Source organism: Drosophila virilis, chromosome X (genome assembly GCF_030788295.1).
Source record: "Drosophila virilis strain 15010-1051.87 chromosome X, Dvir_AGI_RSII-ME, whole genome shotgun sequence".
Taxonomy (NCBI): domain Eukaryota; kingdom Metazoa; phylum Arthropoda; class Insecta; order Diptera; family Drosophilidae; genus Drosophila; species Drosophila virilis.
Window position 1 is genome coordinate 9,654,440 of NC_091543.1, and position 25,589 is coordinate 9,680,028.

The 25,589-nt window shown below is 44.1% G+C and overlaps 2 protein-coding genes across 3 annotated transcripts in view; one reads left to right on the plus strand and one right to left on the minus strand.

The window, feature by feature from the left end:
- hec (calcitonin receptor hector) overlaps positions 1–25,589 on the plus strand; it is a 106,171-nt gene that overhangs the window by 51,427 nt on the left and 29,155 nt on the right. Inside the window, exons 1-2 of one of the 2 annotated variants that reach the window (XM_032440685.2) lie at positions 4,697–4,780; positions 4,845–4,916. The exons of the other annotated variant lie outside the window; for it this stretch is intronic. Coding sequence (XP_032296576.1) covers positions 4,898–4,916 — 19 coding nt within the window. The 5' untranslated portion in view covers positions 4,697–4,780; positions 4,845–4,897. Of the gene's footprint in view, positions 1–4,696; positions 4,781–4,844; positions 4,917–25,589 lie in introns of those variants that run through there. 2 annotated transcript variants of the gene reach the window in all.
- Mur11Da (Mucin related 11Da) lies at positions 42–2,858 on the minus strand. The gene is made up of 3 exons (XM_032440684.2): positions 2,628–2,858; positions 721–2,564; positions 42–615 (listed from the first exon to the last, which is right to left on the minus strand). Exons 1-3 carry the CDS (start codon positions 2,848–2,850, stop codon positions 202–204), a joined length of 2,481 nt encoding a protein of 826 aa, XP_032296575.1. The 5' UTR covers positions 2,851–2,858; the 3' UTR covers positions 42–201.

Below are 25,589 nucleotides of genomic sequence, written 5' to 3' on the forward strand. Positions count from 1 at the left end.
AAGCTGAAAGGTAAACATTTTGGAATACTTTTGGTATTAAATGTCACGTTGCCGCACAGCAATCGCTTGGGTATCAAAATTTTATTTGCTTATATGTTGAATAGCTCTAAAGATATGCAAGGTATACGAATATTAAAAAAAAGTCTTATTGATTATTTTACAATATAGTAGAGAACCATTGAGATAGGTCGTTAAGTAAAATTAAGGCCGATGATAGTATTGTGCCCAGCTATGGGGCCTAGCCGCCGCAGCGGAGCCGCTGGCATAGCCGGGTCCATAACCAGATCCGTGGCCAGGTCCATAGCCGGATCCATAACCACTGCCATAGGCAAAACCATATAAGTAACCATAAGGCTTATAGTTAACTGATTTTTGTGTGCTGCTATTGGGTGTTGGGCTTGTCGAGGTGCCGTCATTCGATTCAGAGCGGGCTGAGTTATTGAAGAGGCATCCAGTAAACTTGAGCGTTTCCGATATGCCCTTAACTTTCAGCTCCAAATTGGTCTCGTCGGCGCACGTCTTATGCCCAGTTATTGGATGGGTTATCTGCGAGGCCAGTGCGAGTCTAAAGACTCTGCTGTCGGGCACTCTAAAGACCAGAGAGACCAGAGTGCTCTGTTCGGGGGAAAAAAAAATAGAAAATAGATAGTCGAGTATAGTATGCTATAGGTTTTATAACGCGTGCAAATTGTTGTAATATTACACTCTGAAAATACTCACGGCATTCATGTCGCTGCTGGCGGCTGTGGATGCTATTATGGATTCTGTTGTGGGAGTCTTAGCTCTACTCGGCTCTGCTGTGAAGCTTGTTGTCAATTGTGTTGTTGCTTCTGTAGACGCTGAAGTGGATGCCGCTGTGGATGCCGCAGTGGATGCCGCAGTGGATGCTGTTGTGGATGCGGCTGAGGATGCTGATGTACTCAACTGTGCTGCGTTCACTCTTAAGGCAAGCATGGATTGAGGTGTTACAATAGAAACAGTTGATGCGGGTGCCGCTGTGGCTGCTAATGTGGATGCTGTTGTCAAATTTGCTGTGGATTCTGTTGTGGTTGCTAATGAAGGGGAAATTGCTAAAGTGGTTGCTAAAGTCGATGCTGGTGCAGATGTTGTTGTGGATCCAGTTGTGGATGCAGTTGGGGATGCTGTTCTGAATGCTGTTGTAGATGCTGTTGTGGATGATGTGATGGAAACGGGCGTGCTCGACTCAGCGGTGGAGTTCGTTGTTGAAACAGGCGTTGAGTCTTGTGCTCTTACTGTAGCACTTGTTGTTGATGTTGTAGAGGATTCCACAGTGGATCCTATTATAAATGCTGCGGATGCTGTTGGGGCTATGGGTGCACTCGGCTGTGCTGTAGAGTTATTTGTTGAGCCTGCCGAGAACTGTGTTGTTTCTATTTTATCAGCTGTTGACGCTCTTGTTGAAGCTGTTGTGGATACTGTTGTGGATGCTGTGGTAGTTGGCTGTGGTGTGGTTGTCGTTGTTGCAGATGAAGTGGACTCCGTTGTTATTGAGATAGAGTTCGCTGTAGATGATATGATTGCTTGGGTATTTGCTACTGTTGTTGTGTTAGATGCTAATGTGGATGAAATTGTGGATAGTATTGTGGTTGCTTTAGTGGTGGGCTGTGTCGTGGAGTTGACTGTGGGCAGCTGTGTAAATAGTGTAGATTCTTCTGTTGTTGTGGATGGTAATGTGAATTGTGTTGTAGGCGCACTTGTGCTTGGCTGTGCTATTAAATTTCTTGATGCAGGTTGTGTATTTGTTGTGGACTGTGTTATGCCTGAGGAATTGAACATTCCTGTTGAATTGGTTGATAATGGTTGTATTGATTCTTCCCTAATTGCTGTACTCAATACCCCTACTAAAGCAGACTCTTGTGTGGATGGTGTTGTAACTGTTGAACTTGAAAGTGAAATAAATGGTGTGGTTGCTGTTGTGCTTGAGCCTGTTGTTGAATTCTCAGTTGGGATCTGTGTAGACTGTGTTGAAACTGTTGTGCTCGTTATTGCTATGGCACTCGTTGTGGATGGTATATTAGATTCTGTTGTAACTGCCGTGCTTGAGCCTAATGTGAATGTCGGTGTAGTTGATACTGGGAATTGAGTGTTAACTGCTGCAGTTCCTGTCGTGGTTGCTGTTGTTGCAACTGATGTCGTTGGCACCGTGGATTCCGCGGTGGCAGTAGCTGTTGAACTGGATGTGGTTGCTATTGTTGTGGATTCTGATGCTGTGGATATTGTAGGTGCAGGTCGCTCAGTAAAGTATTCCTGCATTCCCCTGTAACGTTCCCACGTGCTAGTAAAGTCAGGTCTTCCCCCAAACCCGTTCGTCGGGGAATATATGTCCTGTGCTTGTGACTTGTAGAAGCGATAAGGATTATATGACTCTGAAGGGTATGGTGCCTGTGCAGCAGCAAGCTCGTATGTATAGGGCGAATCATAAGCGGCTGCATAGGCGTACGAGGAGGAGGAGGAGGAGAGTAGCGGACGAGCTCTGTAGGGTGTGCTGTAGTCGAACCAAGTTGGCTTTGGCAAGCAGTGCTGCATGTCAGCTTCCACAAATTCTGAAATGATGCAGGAAATGTGTAGGGGTGAAGAGCATACTGGTTAAATAGCCCCTAACTTACCTCTTTGTCCAGCGAAGAGCAGTTGTAAATTGAAGGTGTTTAGGCAGCAAATGTTCTCGAATGAGCGATAGCAATAGCCATTGGTGGCGCACACTGGTTGACCGCAGGTGGTGTAGTCGCCTCTGCCACGTCCTTGCGGCTCTGGATGCTGCAGGTAGCGCTGTGCCGTGACTAGGCCGAGCAGACTTAATATTAATGCAATTGTACTGAGTTGTGCCCACATGTCGAAGGTGTAGTTGCCACTGATATGCCTAACTGGCCCTGCACTCGCATTTTTATACCTACCAACTGTGAGACGCACAACTGCTGCTGCTCAGCTTCAAATCTCTTACAGCTGCAGAAGCAGACACCGTCGGCGGCGGCAGCGACAGCGGCGTCTTATCATATTGACGCTTACGTGCCTGACCTGCGCTTCGAGCTGTAAAGGTTGGCGCCAGCGTCGCCGCTGATTGAACGCAGCCTAGCATATACATTGGATAGCAGCTAGTTCTTTGTACCTAGTACCACTTACTATGTTAGTTAGGTACTCTGACTTAATTAATTTAATGCAGCTTTTATGCATTGCATTTATTCAATTTACGTGGGCGTGCACTGCTTTCGACTGCTTTATACCATGCACTTCTTGAAAGGCTGCCTGCTTTGTGCTTTCGCTGTGCGTCAAGCAGTTCCCCAAGCAGTGCACAGCATCTGACATCTTTTTCAATTTCCACGAGTGCTGCTTAAAACATTTTTCAAAATATTTATCATATACTTTGCAAGCTTATACCCTGTATGTATTAGTGAGCATAATATGTAGGCCAACTGACTTATCTGACCGTACTAACCAATTTATATTCCACTCTTTTTAGATTAGAGACTTTCTTGTATCTGTTCCGCTAAACAACTTTTAATATGACTTTTCGGCCACGCCCAACAGAGATAGCATAAAGAAATTTATATGCCACAGTGTTAATGCAAATTTAGCAGATTACTTTCTGATGGTCCTGGTTGAACAAGTATTTCAGTGTACTCATATGCCACATGCTCTACTTAATATTAAATTATAATTTAATTATAAGTATGATTAAATTGCGCAATTGGACATTCATTTTGGGTGTTGCCCCTTCTTGCCTTATGGTGCATAAAAACTAAAACATCCTTTTTAATATGTGCGTACTTTTCGGGCTTCCGTCTATTTAATTGCCTTGAACTCGTTATCTGAGACATTTTGTGTTTAATTAACATCAATAAACAACAATTAAGTTCAGCTATCATTTTTACAAATTTTGTACCCTACAATTTGTGTGTCAAAAGTTCAAACAAAGATCATATTACAATATACAGGAGCAAGCAACGCACACTGGTCTTTCACTTGTGTATTATCGCTCAAATGACCTTTCAAGATGTCACTTTAAATAAATAAAACGTGAGTTGGGTGAAAAAGTGATTGATTGTAGTTCAAGTCGTTTATGAGCTCATAATTGTTATACATACATTAGAAGAGTTCAGGCCTTGAGTGAATATTACCTGAAACAGTTTTGGACTGGTCAGACGACTCTCTTCAGTGGATGTATTGTAATTGGTATTAAGGCAAAAGTACTTTAGTTGAGAAAAATACACAATATTGTAGGCGATACAACATTACCACATTGAACCACATTATGGGTGGTAAAAACATAGATGGTATGACACTCACATAGATAGATATTTTTTTTTTGTGATAAATACATCTTCATTAAGAACATATAGGCAGACATTACTAGCACACCGATTATCGAAAGTAATATATGCGAGTCGCTGCGAGTCACTTTTTATATTGATCCGTTTGAAGCAATCATAAACTCATATAAGGTTTAATATTGATTCATTCTCAAGCCTTTAAATAAAAATTCTTAACATGTCTTTCGAACTGTGTGCCACTGTGCGTATAACTTAATTGCTACTGCATCAATTAGAACAGCCCTCGTATAACAGTTAGCACTGCTTGCTGGCTAACTTGTAGGATGAACCATAGGAGCCAGGAGCAATACTTCGAGTTGGCGCTCAGCTTTGCGGCGGCTTCACTTACCAACTCGAAGCCATTGCGAGCGGTCGTCGCAGCTGCGGCAGCTGGCATTTTCTTTTCATATAGTTTTTTTTTTTTGGCGCGATTTCAAGTGAAAATCAAACAAAAAGTAAATTTAATATAATTGAATATCGTGTGAGCCATTGTATATATTAATATATTTTATGATATAGCGCAGGAATTCAAATTTTCATTTAACATAAACAGACAAACGTCTTTGCCGCACATGGCCCTACTGCGAGCAGGTAAGTGTCCGGATTGGATTTGTGTAGCTAATACGGAAGTGTTTGTTGCCAAAAATAGACCGCATTTAAATCCTATTAAATTTCGGATGCCATTGATTGGTCACGCGCTAATCCCAAAAATAACTACGCGAATTCTCATCAAGCTAACAGATCCGAATTACAGAGCATTTCCCCTCTCGTATTTACGTATGCTTGTAACTCGATACGCAGAATAGATTGCATGCCACGTTTAAGTGCAATATCCTCTCAAGTGCTGGCGACGAAGCCCCAAAACGATTGAAATTTCATGTCAATGCATTTATGATTTATTCACGCAACGCCTTTTATAGCTCCGCTCGTATATTCCTGCCTGGCTGTGGGTGTATATGGGTGTTAAGCAAATTATATATACAAAATAAAAAAAAAGATGAAATCAGAAATAATATTAACTCCCCTGGTCTCCACTCCCCTCTCTGCCACTTCTTTGTACAAGGCTTGTATATGAACGCTGAAAATCTATCGGACGTTGCGTATACGCCGCATTGACCCCTCCTGATAGCCAAACATGTTTATTTTGTGTGCGACCTTGCTGCGATTTTCTGATTCGATTAGCTGCCTAACCGCTGCATAGCCGTCGCTTCAAAACACCACCCTCCGCCCTTGCATCGCATCATTATGCCGCAGCGCTGTGGCACAACATCTGGAGGCAGTCACGTGTAGGCAAATTTCAATGGCCGTCAGCGACGTTTGTTAATTGTATAACTTTGCGTTGTATTTAGTGGTTCCTTTGCCCCTTTTTCTGCACCTGCTCCTACCCCTATTCCAGGAACGTCGCACCTCCTTTGAGCTGCAGGTAAATTCAATTGGCTTTTGTTCTGTGCCTTTGTCCACATTTGTTTATCGCCATTTCTCTTCATTCATTGAGCGCTTTTTGTGACACTTTTCTCAGTGCTTGTATTTGTTGTTGCATTGAAGAAAAACCATTTTCGAATTCTTATGCATTGCGCGTTATAAATGCTTTTTTTCTCTTCAAATACACCTGAGTTGAGTATTCTGCACCGGCCCTGATGTGAATGCACCCTCAACGGAGGCAAAACTCGGGTTGATATAGAAGTCTTTGGAAATCCAAAAAAAATATACATATGTATAAAGCAAAGCCTATGCGTTTGGCAATTCCACGTCGCGAAGCATAAAGGAAACTCGTTTCATATTATTAGCTACTTAAAATGTGTGCAAATGGTCAAGAATTGAATTTTCTTGGCATGCTTTTTAAATTTAATTAAATGCATCATTTATCAAATTTATATTGCAATATTTTATCACTAAAATTATTATTTATCTTTTATTATTTTTTATCATTTATCATTATTTATTATTTATATTTTTTTTGTTTAAAATATTATTAATATTTATACTATAATATCCATATGCCTAGGCTAATGAGCAGGATTAATAACAAGTTTACAGGGTATTCAATGAACAGCAACCGAAAGCGAGCTGTTTTCTTGTGTTCACTTGTTATTTACTTTTGTGAACTTGCCACGCGCCATAGTGGAGGCAGCGCTGCTCATTAGAATTCCATGTAGACAATACCCATCACAGTCGATCACACACACACACACACACACACACACACACAGACACACACACAGACACACACACACACACACCACGCACAACAGTGAAAACATTTGCATGCCTGACGACAAAACAAATGACAGTTATATGTGAATATTGGTCAAGCCAGAAATTGTGGCTATTAGCTGGTTGAAAAGGACAGCAAAAGTATTTTCTGCAAAGCCAAACGAGGTAATGTACATTAAAGTTAGGTTAAGTTGTATTATGTTAGGTTAGGTTAGTTAAAGTAGGATTAGGTTAGCTAAAGTAAGGTTAGGTTAGCTCATGTTCATATCAAGCCATGTTAAACGCACAGATAATCAATCGAATTGCATTTTCTATATGTGTTGAAAGAGATCAGGCCATTAAGTCGACCCCGAAACGCGTCACTAATGAGGCAAAAGGCCGTTTGGCCTCTGGCCAGGCAAATTCTAAGGAGTGCAGAACCTGTTTGTCAGACCTGTCTTCTATGTCAATTTTGGCTCAAGTGCTGTCGCTTCAACTGTGGCGGGGCTTGTTTTTTCTTTTTCTTTTTAATAGCATAATTTGGGGCGTGCTGGTTTTGGGGGCTGATGAATTTAGCAGCGACTCATCGCATTGCGATGTCTGCAACGACGGCTCACAGTTTTATTATAGCCCACTTTTGGTTGCTTATTAAATTTTTATGCCTGCACAAACAGCAGCAGGAATATTGCAAGAAATGGACACTGGATTGAATTTCATTGCCGTGAACGTCGCCGACGTCGACTCTGGCTCTCAGTGCTGCCACACACAACACACACACTCACTCGCACACGCACCCACATTAAGTATACAAATTTGGTAATTGTGAGCTTCATGTATATTTAATTTGTTATTTTTTTCGGCCCCCCATCCCGACTGTCTTACCTCAGCAGCTGTCAACGTGGCCCATTTCTTTGGCCCCATTTGCTTTCGATTCAGTTTAAATCATATTCAACTTTAAATGTTTTTCTCTGCCACGCCCACTACGCCACAACTATGTACAAACTAAAGCGCAGGGCACAACCTTTAAGTAAAATTTACTTAACCTGTGTATACTATACGACAAAACTACTATGTAGCTATTAGAAACTTCGAGTTATGGTTAGAAAACGATCTCAAAATGCCAATTTACCAGCTTTTGTAGCTGCCGAGATCGACAGGCTTATATAAGCATTACATGAGCACAAACACATGGTATTCCATTTTCAATTGATGCCATGTCTTGTTGTATAAGAGATGCAAATGGAGCTAAGCGTGTTCTTTTTTCCAAATAAAACATAACATACAAAAATGTGTACACTGAGCTATGCTTTGTGCCATCGAATTGTTTAAACAACAGCATTTAGGAATTTTATAGGCAGCCTCCTCTTACATGGTTGGCCCCAGAGGAGCAGCCACAAAGACGGGACTACAAAACAAGAATTTTTTTTGAGATTATTCCAGCCCCACAATATTTCCAACTTACCTATCCGGCTATACACAAATATACCCTCTTTTGTGTCGAGTGTATGTAAGTAAGTATGTGCTTAGCATTTGTGGATCTGTTAAATGTGTTGACGGACGGATAAACTTCTGGTTGGCTAATTGACTGAAAGCAGAGATCGATTAAAATAGAGTGTTTTAATAATAATAATAAACTTTTTCGATCTCGGGGAATAGCTCCGCGCGGAGATAAGATGTTCCGCGCGGAGATAAGACCTTCCAAATCATCACGATTTTTTTCAAAATCGAGGTCGGTGCGAAAATCTAAACTTTTTCGATGATTTATTTTTAATATCTCGGGTAATAGCTCCGCGCGGAGATATGACGTTCCAAAACGACATAGCTCCCTGATCACCAAATCATCACGGTGCAAAAATCGAAACTTTTTCGATGATTTTTTGTTTAATATCTCGGGTAAATAATGTCTGACTTTAAAATGTTATACCTTTTTGAATGCGTACGGATCCCAACCATCAATTGGCATTCAAACAAATTGATTCTTGACTCGTAAGGATCAGTTCTGTCGATTGGCATCAAAAAAAAGGAAATCCAAAATTTTGACCCAAATGTCCAAATGTATGTAACAGGCAGAAGGAAGCATCTCCGACCCCATAAAGTATATTTATACTGGATCAGCATCAATAGTCGAGTCGATTTCCGTCTGTCTGTCTGTCCGTCCGTCCGTCCGTCCGTCCGTATGTATGAACGCACGGATCTCAGAACATATGAGAGCTATAGACTTGAAATTTTAGATGAAGTTGCTCCTAGTGCCTGCGCAGATCGAGTTTGTTTCCGATAATCGGTAGACTTACCCGCTATTGACTTTTACGCTATATTGACTTAGTTGCTGTAGACTTACTCGTTGGCTTATATCGCAATTTATTTTGTACTCGCTATTTGAATTTACTCGCTTTGATCATAACTCGCTATCGACTTCTACTCGCACTTGAGTTTACTCGCTTTGACCCTTGACTCGCTCCTTCTATTCGCGCTTGAATTCTATTCGCCCTCAATAAAATAAATAAATAAAATTTTTGTTTACAATTAAACACGAAATATTTGTAAATATTTATGATGGTTTGATTTGGTTCAAGGATGCGCAATAGATCAAAATGATGTTTAGCTGCGTTCGATCGAGTTTCGCGCAAATTAGTTCCGTTGGGCTCTGTGTTCTACTGCAGTAGCAGCATCAGCAGACATGTTGCATGCTTATCGCAGGTACGTTGCAATGAGCTTTTTGCCAAGGAGCTTTGAGCATAGAACTTGGTGCATGTTTGAGCCGCGATTGCAATACGAATGGGTCTCGACCTTTGGGTCTCGCCCTTCGCCGTTTGACCGTTGCCACTTACCACTTTCACCGTCAGGTGCATAGCTAAGTGCGGTTACAGTTACAGTAGCAGTAGCAGTAGCAGTCGCAGTCGCAGTCGCAGTCGCAGTCGCAGTCGCTGGTCACTTAAAACGCGGTTCGAAGTTGTAAGCAACTTCCGGACGACTGAAGGGACTTTGCCAACCACCGATGCGTCATTCGTCGACGGCAGCAGCGACGGCGACGGCAGCAGCGACGGCGACGGCGACGGCGACCAAAACGACATAATATCTCGGGTAATAGCTCCGCGCGGAGATATGACGTTCCAAAACGACATAATATCTCGGGTAATAGCTCCGCGCGGAGATATGACGTTCCAAAACGACATAATATCTCGGGTAATAGCTCTGCTTGGAGATATGACGTTCCAAAACGACATAACTCCGCGCGCAGATATGACGTTCCAAAACGACATAATATCTCAGGTAATAGCTCCGCTTGGAGATATGACGTTCCAAAACGACGTAACTCCGCGCGGAGATATGACGTTCCAAAACGACATAAAATCTCGGGTAATAGCTCCGCGCGGAGATATGACGTTCCAAAACGACATAATATCTCGGGTAATAGCTCCGCGCGGAGATATGACGTTCCAAAACGACATAACTCCGCGCGGAGATATGACGTTCCAAAACGACATAATATCTCGGGTAATAGCTCCGCGCGGAGATATGACGTTCCAAAACGACATAATATCTCGGGTAATAGCTCCGCGCGAAGATATGACGTTCCAAAACGACAGAACTCCGCGCGGAGATATGACGTTCCAAAACGACATAATATCTCGGGTAATAGCTCCGCGCGGAGATATGACGTTCCAAAACGACATAAAATCTCGGGTAATAGCTCCGCGCGGAGATATGACGTTCCAAAACGACATAATATCTCGGGTAATAGCTCCGCGCGAAGATATGACGTTCCAAAACGACAGAACTCCGCGCGGAGATATGACGTTCCAAAACGACATAATATCTCGGGTAATAGCTCCGCGCGAAGATATGACGTTCCAAAGCGATATAATATCTCGGGTAATAGCTCCGCTTGGAGATATGACGTTCCAAAACGACATAACTCCGCGCGGAGATATGACGTTCCAAAACGACATAATATCTCGGGTAATAGCTCCGCGCGGTAATATGTCGTTTTGGAACGACATAATATCTCGGGTAATAGCTCCGCTTGGAGATATGACGTTCCAAAACGACATAACTCCGCGCGGAGATATGACGTTCCAAAACGACATAATATCTCGGGTAATAGCTCCGCGCGGTAATATGTCGTTTTGGAACGACATAATATCTCGGGTAATAGCTCCGCGCGGAGATATGACGTTCCAAAACGACATAATATCTCGGGTAATAGCTCCGCGCGAAGATATGACGTTCCAAAGCGATATAATATCTCGGGTAATAGCTCCGCTTGGAGATATGACGTTCTAAAACGACATAACTCCGCGCGGAGATATGACGTTCCAAACCGACATAATATCTCGGGTAATAGCTCCGCGCGGAGATATGACGTTCCAAAACGACATAATATCTCGGGTAATAGCTCCGCGCGGTAATATGTCGTTTTGGAACGACATAATATCTCGGGTAATAGCTCCGCTTGGAGATATGACGTTCCAAAACGACATAACTCCGCGCGGAGATATGACGTTTCCAAACGACTAACTCCACGCGGAGATATGACGTTCTAAAACGACATAACTCCGCGCGGAGATATGACGTTTCCAAACGACATAACTCCGCGCGGAGATATGACGTTCCAAAACGACATAATATCTCGGGTAATAGCTCCGCGCGAAGATATGACGTTCCAAAGCGACATAATATCTCGCGTAATACCTCCGCTTGGAGATATGACGTTCTAAAACGACATTACTCCGCGCGGAGATATGACGTTCCAAAACGACATAATATCTCGGGTAATAGCTCCGCGCGGAGATATGACGTTCCAAAACGACATAACTCCGCGCGGAGATATGACGTTCCCAAACGACATAACTCCACCGGAGATATGACGTTCCAAAACGACAAAATATCTCGGGTAATAGCTCCGCGCGGAGATATGACGTTCCAAAACGACATAATATTTCGGGTAATAGCTCCGCGCGGAGATATGACGTTCCAAAACGACTTAATATCTCGGGTAATAGCTCCGCTTGGAGATATGACGTTCCAAAACGACATAATATCTCGGGTAATAGCTCCGCTTGGAGATATGACGTTCCAAAACGACATAATATCTCGGGTAATAGCTCCCGCGGAGATATGACGTTCCAAAACGACATAATATCTCGGGTAATAGCTCCGCTTGGAGATATGACGTTCCAAAACGACATAACTCCGCGCGGAGATATGATGTTCCAAAACGACATAATATCTCGGGTAATAGCTCCGCGAGAAGATATGACGTTCCAAAACGACATAACTCCGCACGGAGATATGACGTTCCAAAATGACATAATATCTCGGGTAATAGCTCCGCGCGGAGATATGACGTTCCAAAACGACATAACTCCGCGCGGAGATATGACGTTTCCAAACGACATAACTCCGCGCGGAGATATGACGTTCCAAAACGACATAATATCTCGGGTAATAGCTCCGCGCGGAGATATGACGTTCCAAAACGACATAATATCTCGGGTAATAGCTCCGCTTGGAGATATGACGTTCCAAAACGACATAACTCCGCGCGGAGATATGACGTTCCAAAACGACATAATATCTCGGGTAATATCTCCGCGCGGAGACATGACGTTCCAAAACGACATAACTCCGCGCGGAGATATGACGTTTCCAAACGACATAACTCCGCGCGGAGATATGACGTTCTAAAACGACATAATATATCGGGTAATAGCTCCGCGCGGAGATATGGCGCTCCAAAACGACTGAATATCTCGGGTAATAGCTCCGCTTGGAGATATGACGTTCAAAACGACATAATATCTCGGGTAATAGCAACGCGCGGAGATATTACGTTCCAAAACGACATAACTCCGCGCGAAAATATGATGTTCCAAAACGACATAATATCTCGGGTAATAGCTCCGCGAGAAGATATGACGTTCCAAAACGACATAACTCCGCGCGGAGATATGACGTTCCAAAATGACATAATATCTCGGGTAATAGCTCCGCGCGGAGATGTGACGTTCCAAAACGACATAATATCTCGGGTAATAGCTCCGCGCGGAGATATGACGTTCCAAAACGACATAACTCCGCGCGGAGATATGACGTTCCAAAACGACATAGCTCCCCGCGGAGATATGACGTTCCAAAACGACATAACATCTCGGGTAATAGCTCCGCGTGGAGATATGACGTTCCAAAACGACTTAACTCCCGCGGAGATATGACGTTCCAAAACGACATAATATATCGGGTAATAGCTCCGCGCGGAGATATGGCGCCCCAAAACGACTGAATATCTCGGGTAATAGCTCCGCTTGGAGATATGACGTTCAAAACGACATAATATCTCGGGTAATAGCAACGCGCGGAGATATGACGTTCCAAAACGACATAACTCCGCGCGAAAATATGATGTTCCAAAACGACATAATATCTCGGGTAATGGCTCCGCGAGAAGATATGACGTTCCAAAACGACATAACTCCGCGCGGAGATATGACGTTCCAAAATGACATAATATCTCGGGTAATAGCTCCGCGCGGAGATATGACGTTCCAAAACGACATAATATCTCGGGTAATAGCTCCGCGCGGAGATATGACGTTCCAAAACGACATAACTCCGCGCGGAGATATGACGTTCCAAAACGACATAACTCCGCGCGGAGATATGACGTTTCCAAACGACATAACTCCGCTTGGAGATATGACGTTCCAAAACGACATAATATCTCGGGTAATAGCTCCGCGCGGAGATATGACGTTCCAAAACGACATAACTCCGCGCGGAGATATGACGTTTCCAAACGACATAACTCCGCGCGGAGATATGACGTTCCAAAACGACATAATATCTCGGGTAATAGCTCCGCGCGGAGATATGACGTTCCAAAACGACATAATATCTCGGGTAATAGCTCCGCGCGGAGATATGACGTTCCAAAACGACATAACTCCGCGCGGAGATATGACGTTCCAAAACGACATAACTCCGCGCGGAGATATGACGTTTCCAAACGACATAACTCCGCTTGGAGATATGACGTTCCAAAACGACATAATATCTCGGGTAATAGCTCCGCGAGAAGATATGACGTTCCAAAACGACATAACTCCGCGCGGAGATATGACGTTCCAAAATGACATAATATCTCGGGTAATAGCTCCGCGCGGAGATATGACGTTCCAAAACGACATAATATCTCGGGTAATAGCTCCGCGCGGAGATATGACGTTCCAAAACGACATAACTCCGCGCGGACATATGACGTTCCAAAACGACATAACTCCGCGCGGAGATATGACGTTTCCAAACGACATAACTCCGCGCGGAGATATGACGTTTCCAAACGACATAACTCCGCGCGGAGATACGACGTTCCAAAACGACATAACATCTCGGGTAATAGCTCCGCGCGGAGATATGACGTTCCAAAACGACATAACTCCGCGCGGAGATATGACGTTCCAAAACGACATAACTCCGCGCGGAGATATGACGTTCCAAAACGACATAATATCTCGGGTAATAGCTCCGCGCGGAGATATGACGTTCCAAAACGACATAACTCCGCGCGGAGATATGACGTTCCAAAACGACATAATATCTCGGGTAATAGCTCCGCGCGCAGATATGACGTTCCAAAACGACATAACTCCGCGCGGAGATATGACGTTCCAAAACGACATAATATCTCGGGTAATAGCAACGCGCGGAGATATGACGTTCCAAAACGACATAATATCTCGGGTATTGGCTCCGCGCGGAGATATGACGTTTCCAAACGACATAACTCCGCGCGGAGATATGACGTTCCAAAACGACAAAATATCTCGGGTAATAGCTCCGCGCGGAGATATGACGTTCCATAACGACATAATATCTCGGGTAATAGCTCCGCGCGGAGATATGACGTTCCAAAACGACTTAACTTCGCGCGTAGATATGACGTTTCCAAACCACACGTCATATCTCCGCGCGGAGTTATGTCGTTTTGGAACGTCATATCTCCGCGCGGAGATATGACGTTCCAAAACGACATAATATCTCGGCTAATAGCTCCGCGCGGAGATATGACGATATGACTTCGCGCGTAGATATGACGTTTCCAAACCACATAACTCCGCGCGGAGATATGACGTTCCAAAGCGACATAACTCCCCGCAGAGATATGACGTTCCAAAACGACATAATATCTCGGGTAATAGCTCCGCGCGGAGATATGACGTTCCAAAACGACATAATATCTCGGGTAATATCTCCGCGCGGAGATATGACGTTCAAAAACGACATAACTCCGCGCGGAGATATGACGTTCCAAAACGACATAATATCTCGGGTAATAGCTCCGCGCGGAGATATGACGTTCCAAAACGACATAATATCTCGAGTAGTAGCTCCGCGCGGAGATATGACGTTCCAAAACGACATAACTCCCCGCAGAGATATGACGTTCCAAAACGACATAATATCTCGGGTAATAGCTCCGCGCGGAGATATGACGTTCCAAAACGACATAATATCTCGGGTAATAGCTCCGCTTGGAGATATGACGTTCCAAAACGACATAATATCTCGGGTAATAGCTCCGCGCGGAGATATGACGTTCCAAAACAACATAATATCTCGGGTAATAGCTCCGCTTGGAGATATGACGTTCCAAAACGACATAACTCCGCGCGGAGATATGACGTTCCAAAACGACATAATATCTCGGGTAATAGCTCCGCGCGGAGATATGACGTTCCAAAACGACATAGCTCCGCTTGGAGATATGACGTTCCAAAACGACATAACTCCGCGCGGAGATATGACGTTTCCAAACGACATAACTCCGCGCGGAGATATGACGTTCCAAAACGACATAATATCTCGGGTAATAGCTCCGTTCCAAAACGACATAATATCTCGGGTAATAGCTCCGCCCGGAGATATGACGTTCCAAAACGACATAATATCTCGGGTAATAGCTCCGCGCGGAGATATGACGTTCCAAAACGACATAATATCTCGGGTAATAGCTCCGCTTGGAGATATGACGTTCCAAAACGACATAGCTCCGCTTGGAGATATGACGTTCCAAAACGACATAACTCCGCGCGGAGATATGACGTTTCCAAACGACATAACTCCGCGCGGAGATATGACGTTTCAAAACGACATAACTCCGCGCGGAGATATGACGTTCCAAAACGAGATAATATCTCGGGTAATAGCTCCGCGCGGAGATATGACGTTCCAAAGCGACATAACTCCCCGCAGAGATATGACGTTCCAAAACGACATAATATCTCGGGTAATAGCTCCGCGCGGAGATATGACGTTCCAAAACGACATAATATCTCGGGTAATAGCTCCGCGCGGAGATATGACGTTCAAAAACGACATAACTCCGAGCGGAGATATGACGTTCCAAAACGACATAATATCTCGGATAATAGCTCCGCGCGGAGATATGACGTTCCAAAACGACATAATATCTCGAGTAATAGCTCCGCTTGGAGATATGACGTTCCAAAACGACATAACTCCCCGCAGAGATATGACGTTCCAAAACGACATAATATCTCGGGTAATAGCTCCGCTTGGAGATATGAAGTTCCAAAACGACATAATATCTCGGGTAATAGCTCCGCGCGGAGATATGACGTTCCAAAACGACATAATATCTCGGGTAATTGCTCCCCGCAGAGATATGACGTTCCAAAACGACATAATATCTCGGGTAATAGCTCCGCGCGGAGATATGACGTTCCAAAACGACATAACTCCCCGCAGAGATATGACGTTCCAAAACGACATAATATCTCGGGTAATAGCTCCGCTTGGAGATATGACGTTCCAAAACGACATAATATCTCGGGTAATAGCTCCGCTTGGAGATATGACGTTCCAAAACGACACAATATCTCGGGTAATAGCTCCGCGCGGAGATATGACGTTCCAATTATTATGTCGTTTTGGAGCGTCATATCTCCGCGCGGAGCTATTACCCGAGATATTATGTCGTTTTGGAACGTCATATCTCCGCGCAGAGTTATGTCATTTGGAAACGTCATATCTCCGCGCGGAGTTATGTCGTTTTGGAACGTCAAATCTCCGCGCGGAGTTATGTCGTTTTGGAACGTCATATCTCCGAGCGGAGCTATCACCCGAGATATTTTGTCGTTTTGGAACGTCATATCTCCGGGCGGAGCTATTACCCGAGATATTATGTCGTTTTGGAACGGAGCTATTACCCGAGATATTATGTCGTTTTGGAACGTCATATCTCCGCGCGGAGTTATGTCGTTTGGAAACGTCATATCTCCGCGCGGAGTTATGTCGTTTTGGAACGTCATATCTCCAAGCGGAGCTATGTCGTTTTGGAACGTCATATCTCCGCGCGGAGCTATTACCCGAGATATTATGTCGTTTTGGAACGTCATATCTCCGCGCGGAGTTATGTCGTTTTGGAACGTCATATCTCCAAGCGGAGCTATTACCCGAGATATTATGTTGCTTTGGAACGTCATATCTCCGCGCGGAGCTATTACCCGAGATATTATGTCGTTTTGGAACGTCATATCTCCGCGCGGAGCTATTACCCGAGATATTATGTCGTTATGGAACGTCATATCTCCGCGAGGAGCTATTACCCGAGATATTTTGTCGTTTTGGAACGTCATATCTCCGCGCGGAGTTATGTCGTTTGGAACGTCATATCCCCGCGCGGAGTTATGTCGTTTGGAAACGTCATATCTCCGCGCGGAGTTATGTCGATTTGGAACGTTACATCTCCGGGCGGAGCTATTACCCGAGATATTATGTCGTTTTGGAACGTCATATCTCCGAGCGGAGTTATGTCGTTTTGGAACGTCATATCTCCGAGCGGAGTTATGTCGTTTTGGAACGTCATATCTCCGCGCGGAGCTATTACCCGAGATATTATGTCGTTTTGGAACGTCATATCTCCGCGCGGAGCTATTACCCGAGATATTATGTCGTTATGGAACGTCATATCTCCGCGAGGAGCTATTACCCGAGATATTTTGTCGTTTTGGAACGTCATATCTCCGCGCGGAGTTATGTCGTTTGGAACGTCATATCCCCGCGCGGAGTTATGTCGTTTGGAAACGTCATATCTCCGCGCGGAGTTATGTCGTTTTGGAACGTCATATCTCCGCGCGGAGCTATTACCCGAGATATTATGTCGTTTTGGAACGTCATATCTCCGAGCGGAGTTATGTCGTTTTGGAACGTCATATCTCCGCGCGGAGCTATTACCCGAGATATTATGTCGTTTTGGAACGTCATATCTCCGTGCGGAGTTATGTCGTTTTGGAACGTCATATCTCCAAGCGGAGCTATTACCCGAGATATTATGTCGTTTTGGAACGTCATATCTCCGCGCGGAGCTATTACCCGAGATGTTATGTCGTTTTGGAACGTCGTATCTCCGCGCGGAGTTATGTCGTTTTGGAACGTCATATCTCCAAGCGGAGCTATTACCCGAGATATTATGTCGTTTTGGAACGTCAAATCTCCGCGCAGAGCTATTACCCGAGATATTATGTCATTTTGGAACGTCATATCTCCGCGCGGAGTTATGTCGTTTTGGAACGTCATATCTCCAAGCGGAGCAATAGCTCCGGGTAATAACCCGAGATATTATGTCGTTTTGGAACGTCATATCTCCGCGCGGAGCTATTACCCGAGATATTATGTCATTTTGGAACGTCATATCTCCGCGCGGAGTTATGTCGTTTTGGAACGTCATATCTTCTCGCGGAGCTATTACTCGAGATATTATGTCGTTTTGGAACGTCATATCTCCGCGCGGAGTTATGTCGTTTGGAAACGTCATATCTCCGCGCGGGGTTATGTCGTTTTGGAACGTCATATCTCCGCGCGGAGCTATTACCCGAGATATTATGTCGTTTTGGAACGTCATATCTCCAAGCGGAGTTATGTCGCTTGGAAATGTCATATCTCCGCGCGGAGTTATGTCGTTTTGGAACGTCATATCTCCAAGCGGAGCTATTACCCGAGATATTATGTCGTTTTGGAACGTCATATCTCCGCGCGGAGCTATTACCCGAGATATTATGTCGTTATGGAACGTCATATCTCCGCGCGGAGCTATTACTCGAGATATTATGTCGTTTTGGAACGTCATATCTCCGCGCGGAGCTATTACTCGAGATATTATGTCGTTTTGGAACGTCATATCTCTGCGCGGAGTTATGTCGGTTGGAAACATCATATCTCCGCGCGGAGTTATGTCGTTTTGGAACGTCATATCTCCAAGCGGAGCTATTACCCGAGATAATATGTCGTTTTGGAACGTCATATCTCCGCGCGGAGCTATTAGCCGAGATATTATGTCGTTTTGGAACGTCATATCTGCGCGCGGAGTTATGTCGTTTTGGAACGTCATATCTCCAAGCGGAGCTATTACCCGAGATATTATGTCGTTTTGAAACGTCATATCTCCGCGCGGAGCTATTACCCGAGATATTTTGTCGTTTTGGAACGTCATATCTCCGCGCGGAGCTATTACTCGAGATATTATGTCGTTTTGGAACGTCATATCTCTGCGCGGAGTTATGTCGGTTGGAAACATCATATCTCCGCGCGGAGTTATGTCGTTTTGGAACGTCATATCTCCAAGCGGAGCTATTACCCGAGATAATATGTCGTTTTGGAACGTCATATCTCCGCGCGGAGCTATTAGCCGAGATATTATGTCGTTTTGGAACGTCATATCTGCGCGCGGAGTTATGTCGTTTTGGAACGTCATATCTCCAAGCGGAGCTATTACCCGAGATATTATGTCGTTTTGGAACGTCATATCTCCGCGCGGAGTTATGTGGTTTGGAAACGTCATATCTACGCGCGAAGTTAAGTCGTTTTGGAACGTCATATCTCCGCGCGGAGCTATTACCCGAGATATTATGTCGTTATGGAACGTCATATCTCCGCGCGGAGCTATTACCCGAAATATTATGTCGTTTTGGAACGTCATATCTCCGCGCGGAGCTATTACCCGAGATATTTTGTCGTTTTGGAACGTCATATCTCCGCGCGGAGTTATGTCGTTTGGAAACGTCATATCTCCGCGCGGAGCCAATACCCGAGATATTATGTCGTTTTGGAACGTCATATCTCCGCGCGTTGCTATTACCCGAGATATTATGTCGTTTTGAACGTCATATCTCCAAGCGGAGCTATTACCCGAGATATTCAGTCGTTTTGGAGCGTCATATCTCCGCGCGGAGCTATTACCCGATATATTATGTCGTTTTAGAACGTCATATCTCCGCGCGGAGTTATGTCGTTTGGAAACGTCATATCTCCGCGCGGAGTTATGTCGTTTGGAAACGTCATATCTCCGCGCGGAGTTATGTCGTTTTGGAACGTCATATCTGCGCGCGGAGCTATTACCCGAGATATTATGTCGTTTTGGAACGTCATATCTCCGCGCGGAGTTATGACGTTTTGGAACGTCATATCTCCAAGCGGAGCTATTACCCGAGATAATATGTCGTTTTGGAACGTCAAATCTCCGCGCGGAGCTATTACCCGAGATATTATGTCGTTTTGGAACGTCATATCTCCGCGCGGAGTTATGTCGTTTGGAAACGTCATATCTCCGCGCGGAGTTATGTCGTTTTGGAACGTCATATCTCCGCGCGGAGCTATTACCCGAGATATTATGTCGTTTTGGAACGTCATATCTCCAAGCGGAGTTATGTCGTTTGGAAACGTCATATCTCCGCGCGGAGTTATGTCGTTTTGGAACGTCATATCTCCGCGCGGAGTTATGTCGTTTTGGAACGTCATATCTCCGCGCGGAGCTATTACCCGAGATATTATGTCGTTTTGGAACGTCATATCTCCGCGCGGAGCTATTACCCGAGATATTATGTCATTTTGGAACGTCATATCTCCGCGCGGAGTTATGTCGTTTTGGAACGTCATATCTTCTCGCGGAGCTATTACCCGAGATATTATGTCGTTTTGGAACATCATATTTTCGCGCGGAGTTATGTCGTTTTGGAACGTCATATCTCCGCGCGTTGCTATTACCCGAGATATTATGTCGTTTTGAACGTCATATCTCCAAGCGGAGCTATTACCCGAGATATTCAGTCGTTTTGGGGCGCCATATCTCCGCGCGGAGCTATTACCCGATATATTATGTCGTTTTGGAACGTCATATCTCCGCGGGAGTTAAGTCGTTTTGGAACGTCATATCTCCAAGCGGAGCTATTACCCGAGATATTCAGTCGTTTTGGAGCGCCATATCTCCGCGCGGAGCTATTACCCGATATATTATGTCGTTTTAGAACGTCATATCTGCGCGCGGAGTTATGTCGTTTGGAAACGTCATATCTCCGCGCGGAGTTATGTCGTTTTGGAACGTCATGTCTCCGCGCGGAGCTATTACCCAAGATATTATGTCGTTTTGGAACGTCATATCTCCGCGCGGAGTTATGTCGTTTTGGAACGTCATATCTCCAAGCGGAGCTATTACCCGAGATATTATGTCGTTTTGGAACGTCATATCTCCGCGCGGAGCTATTACCCGAGATATTATGTCGTTTTGGAACGTCATATCTCCGCGCGGAGTTATGTCGTTTTGGAACGTCATATCTCCAAGCGGAGCTATTACCCGAGATATTATGTCGTTTTGGAACGTCATATCTCCGCGCGGAGTTATGTCGTTTGGAAACGTCATATCTCCGCGCGGAGTTATGTCGTTTTGGAACGTCATATCTCCACGCGGAGCTATTACCCGAGATATTATGTCGTTTTGGAACGTCATATCTCCAAGCGGAGTTATGTCGTTTGGAAACGTCATATCTCCGCGCGGAGCTATTACCCGAGATATTATGTCGTTTTGGGACGTCATATCTCCGCGCGGAGCTATGTCGTTTTGGAACGTCATATCTCCGCGCGGAGCTATTACCCGAGATATTATGTCGTTTTGGAACGTCACATCTCCGCGCGGAGCTATTACCCGAGATATTATGTCATTTTGGAACGTCATATCTCCGCGCGGAGTTGTGTCGTTTTGGAACGTCATATCTTCTCGCGGAGCTATTACCCGAGATATTATGTCGTTTTGGAACATCATATTTTCGCGCGGAGTTATGTCGTTTTGGAACGTCATATCTCCGCGCGTTGCTATTACCCGAGATATTATGTCGTTTTGAACGTCATATCTCCAAGCGGAGCTATTACCCGAGATATTCAGTCGTTTTGGAGCGCCATATCTCCGCGCGGAGCTATTACCCGATATATTATGTCGTTTTAGAACGTCATATCTGCGCGCGGAGTTATGTCGTTTAGAAACGTCATATCTCCGCGCGGAGTTATGTCGTTTTGGAACGTCATGTCTCCGCGCGGAGCTATTACCCGAGATATTATGTCGTTTTGGAACGTCATATCTCCGCGCGGAGTTATGTCGTTTTGGAACGTCATATCTCCAAGCGGAGCTATTACCCGAGATATAATGTCGTTTTGGAACGTCATATCTCCGCGCGGAGCTATTACCCGAGATATTATGTCGTTTTGGAACGTCATATCTCCGCGCGGAGTTATGTCGTTTGGAAACGTCATATCTCCGCGCGGAGTTATGTCGTTTTGGAACGTCATATCTTCTCGCGGAGCTATTACCCGAGATATTATGTCGTTTTGGAACATCATATTTTCGCGCGGAGTTATGTCGTTTTGGAACGTCATATCTCCGCGCGTTGCTATTACCCGACATATTATGTCGTTTTGAACGTCATATCTCCAAGCGGAGCTATTACCCGAGATATTCAGTCGTTTTGGGGCGCCATATCTCCGCGCGGAGCTATTACCCGATATATTATGTCGTTTTGGAACGTCATATCTCCGCGGGAGTTAAGTCGTTTTGGAACGTCATATCTCCACGCGGAGCTATTACCCGAGATGTTATGTCGTTTTGGAACGTCATATCTCCGCGGGGAGTTATGTCGTTTTGGAACGTCATATCTCCGCGCGGAGTTATGTCGTTTTGGAACGTCATATCTCCGCGCGGAGCTATTACCCGAGATATTATGTCGTTTTGGAACGTCACATCTCCGCGCGGAGCTATTACCCGAGATATTATGTCGTTTTGGAACGTCATATCTTCTCGCGGAGCTATTACCCGAGATATTATGTCGTTTTGGAACATCATATTTTCGCGCGGAGTTATGTCGTTTTGGAACGTCATATCTCCGCGCGTTGCTATTACCCGAGATATTATGTCGTTTTGAACGTCATATCTCCAAGCGGAGCTATTACCCGAGATATTCAGTCGTTTTGGAGCGCCATATCTCCGCGCGGAGCTATTACCCGATATATTATGTCGTTTTAGAACGTCATATCTGCGCGCGGAGTTATGTCGTTTGGAAACGTCATATCTCCGCGCGGAGTTATGTCGTTTTGGAACGTCATGTCTCCGCGCGGAGCTATTACCCGAGATATTATGTCGTTTTGGAACGTCATATCTCCGCGCGGAGTTATGTCGTTTTGGAACGTCATATCTCCGCGCGGAGCTATTACCCGAGATATTATGTCGTTTTGGAACGTCATATCTCCGCGCGGAGTTATGTCGTTTGGAAACGTCATATCTCCGCGCGGAGTTATGTCGTTTTGGAACGTCATATCTCCACGCGGAGCTATTACCCGAGATATTATGTCGTTTTGGAACGTCATATCTCCAAGCGGAGTTATGTCGTTTGGAAACGTCATATCTCCGCGCGGAGCTATTACCCGAGATATTATGTCGTTTTGGAACGTCATATCTCCGCGCGGAGCTATTGCCCGAGATATTATGTCATTTTGGAACGTCATATCTCCGTGCGGAGCTATTACCCGAGATATTAAGTCGTTTTGGAACGCCACATACATAATATCTCGGGTAATAGTTCCGCGCGGAGATATGACGTTCCAAAACGACATAATATCTCGGGTAATAGCTCCGCGCGGAGGTATGACGTTCCAAAACGACATAATATCTCGGGTAATAGCTTCGCGCGGAGATATGACGTTCCAAAACGACATAACTCCGCGCGGATATGATATGAGATATGACCTTCCAAATCATCATTTTTTTCAAAATCGAGGTCGGTGCGAAAATCGAAACTTTTTCGATGATTTTTTTTTAATATCTCGGGTAATAGCTCCGCGCGGAGATATGACGTTCCAAAACGACATAACTCCGCGCGGATATGATATGAGATATGACCCTTCAAGTCATCACGTTTTTGTCAAAATCGAGGTCGGTGCGAAAATCGAAACTTTTCGGTGATTATACTCTGAACCCATTAAAAATGGGTATAAAGGTATATTATATTTGTGCAAAATCCAAAATCCAAAATCCAATCGATAAAAATCGATATCGATATCCTGTTTTTTGGGCAATTTTGGTAAATAATAAGAGCTAGAGTCACGAAACATGATATGTTGCTTCTAAAATAGAATATATATATGCATTTGATGTTGGAAGAAGAGGGTTCAGGGTATCCCCTAGTCGGGAGCTCACGACTAGAACCTCTTACTTGTTAAATATTTAGATAGCTGGTTCGAGGTCCGGACCTCTTCTAGCTATTGGCATATGAGTAGGATCTCACATATTATTACGAGTATTTGATTTTTTCACGCAATTCTTTTCTTTTATGTGCTTCATTATGCAATATTTCTTTTATTTTATTTAAATTTAATGTTAATTAACAATTTCCTTATTTCATTCTTAAGCTAGCAAGTTGACTAATTAACATATCCTTCGCTCGTAAACGTAAAGATAGTTAATTGATTTTCAAGGTTAATTTCTCTATGTCGGCTGAGCTCTCTCTGCCCTTTCGAATGCTTTTATCTGCAATAAGAAGTCAACCGGGTGTTAAGCTAATTTATAGCTGCCTGTTGAAGCTATAAAGCCGATTAGGTATTCATGACTTGCTTCCTGTTCAAATTTAAGTCACCTTTCTGGCAGGCGAATTATAAGCGGCTTGCGGGCAGTTGCCGGGCCACATATGCAATGCCCCTTAACTGTGGCAGGTTGCTGTCGTAAATTGTGCTACATTTGTGGCAGTTTAATCGATTCATTTGATATCCGGCATCAGCACTCTCTCACGCACACACACACACACGCACAACGACGAACCCGTATGGAGTCAAGAGCCAAACACTTTGGGCCAAGTTCAAGTAATCAAAGCCAATAAAAATAACAAACACATTTTTATGCCCATCCGCCCCCATTCTGCTGATTTGGATTAATTGTAAACAAAAACAACATCAACAACAACAACAACAATAACAACAGCAACGACAAAGACATAGACAACGGGGCGAATACGCAATGTTATAAGCCAATTTCACGGCCATAAATATCAATTCAAAGTGAAAAGAATGAAATCAAAATCAAATTCCTTGAGCCGGGCAACGTGCCTCGTGTCGGCCTACGCTTTGATTTATGCCCTATGAAATTTAAATAAAATATTTGCCCAGCTAAGCAAATTTATTAAAAATCATACAAGCTGCAGCTGCATGCTGTCGTCGTCTGCATACCCTTACAACATGAACATAAATTCATTTTGATGCCCTCTAAATCTGTTATTAAGTACAATTATATATGTATATATATAACATATGATACAGTTTTATATATATCTCTAAGCATTAATGGGTGAAGAGTATACGAACAGAATACTTGCTTTCATTTAACTTATTTTCCGTACCTATGGCACCTACAAGATATATTCGATTAATTTCGACTTTGTTGTGAAACACAATTTATAGGATTTCAGATATGAATCGGATCCTGTAACATCTAAAGACTTTTATACCTAGCTTTTGTTCTCAAATACCTTTTCAATGCTTTCTCCCCCATTTATAGATTAATTTATATTGGGAGTCACCTAGTTAAATTCAAAATTTGTATTGCGATGCAGTCTTTACTACAATCAGAAAGCAAATGAAAATTCTTTGCAGCAAAATTATAAATACCCCTTGCGGATAGAGTATAGCAAGAATATGTTGATTTATGTGACTTGCTAGCTTGTCGATAACCGGCTTAAGATGCCG

What these genes read in the sequence shown, in the direction of transcription:
- Mur11Da (XM_032440684.2), bottom strand. Translation starts at nt 2,850, where the DNA reads ATGTGGGCACAACTCAGTACAATTGCATTAATATTAAGTCTGCTCGGC. An exon ending in GCTCTTCGCTGGACAAAGAG is followed by an intron (nt 2,565 to 2,627) that starts GTAAGTTAGGGG and finishes GCATCATTTCAG; the next exon opens with AATTTGTGGAAGCTGACATG. An exon ending in CCAGCAGCGACATGAATGCC is followed by an intron (nt 616 to 720) that starts GTGAGTATTTTC and finishes TCCCCCGAACAG; the next exon opens with AGCACTCTGGTCTCTCTGGT.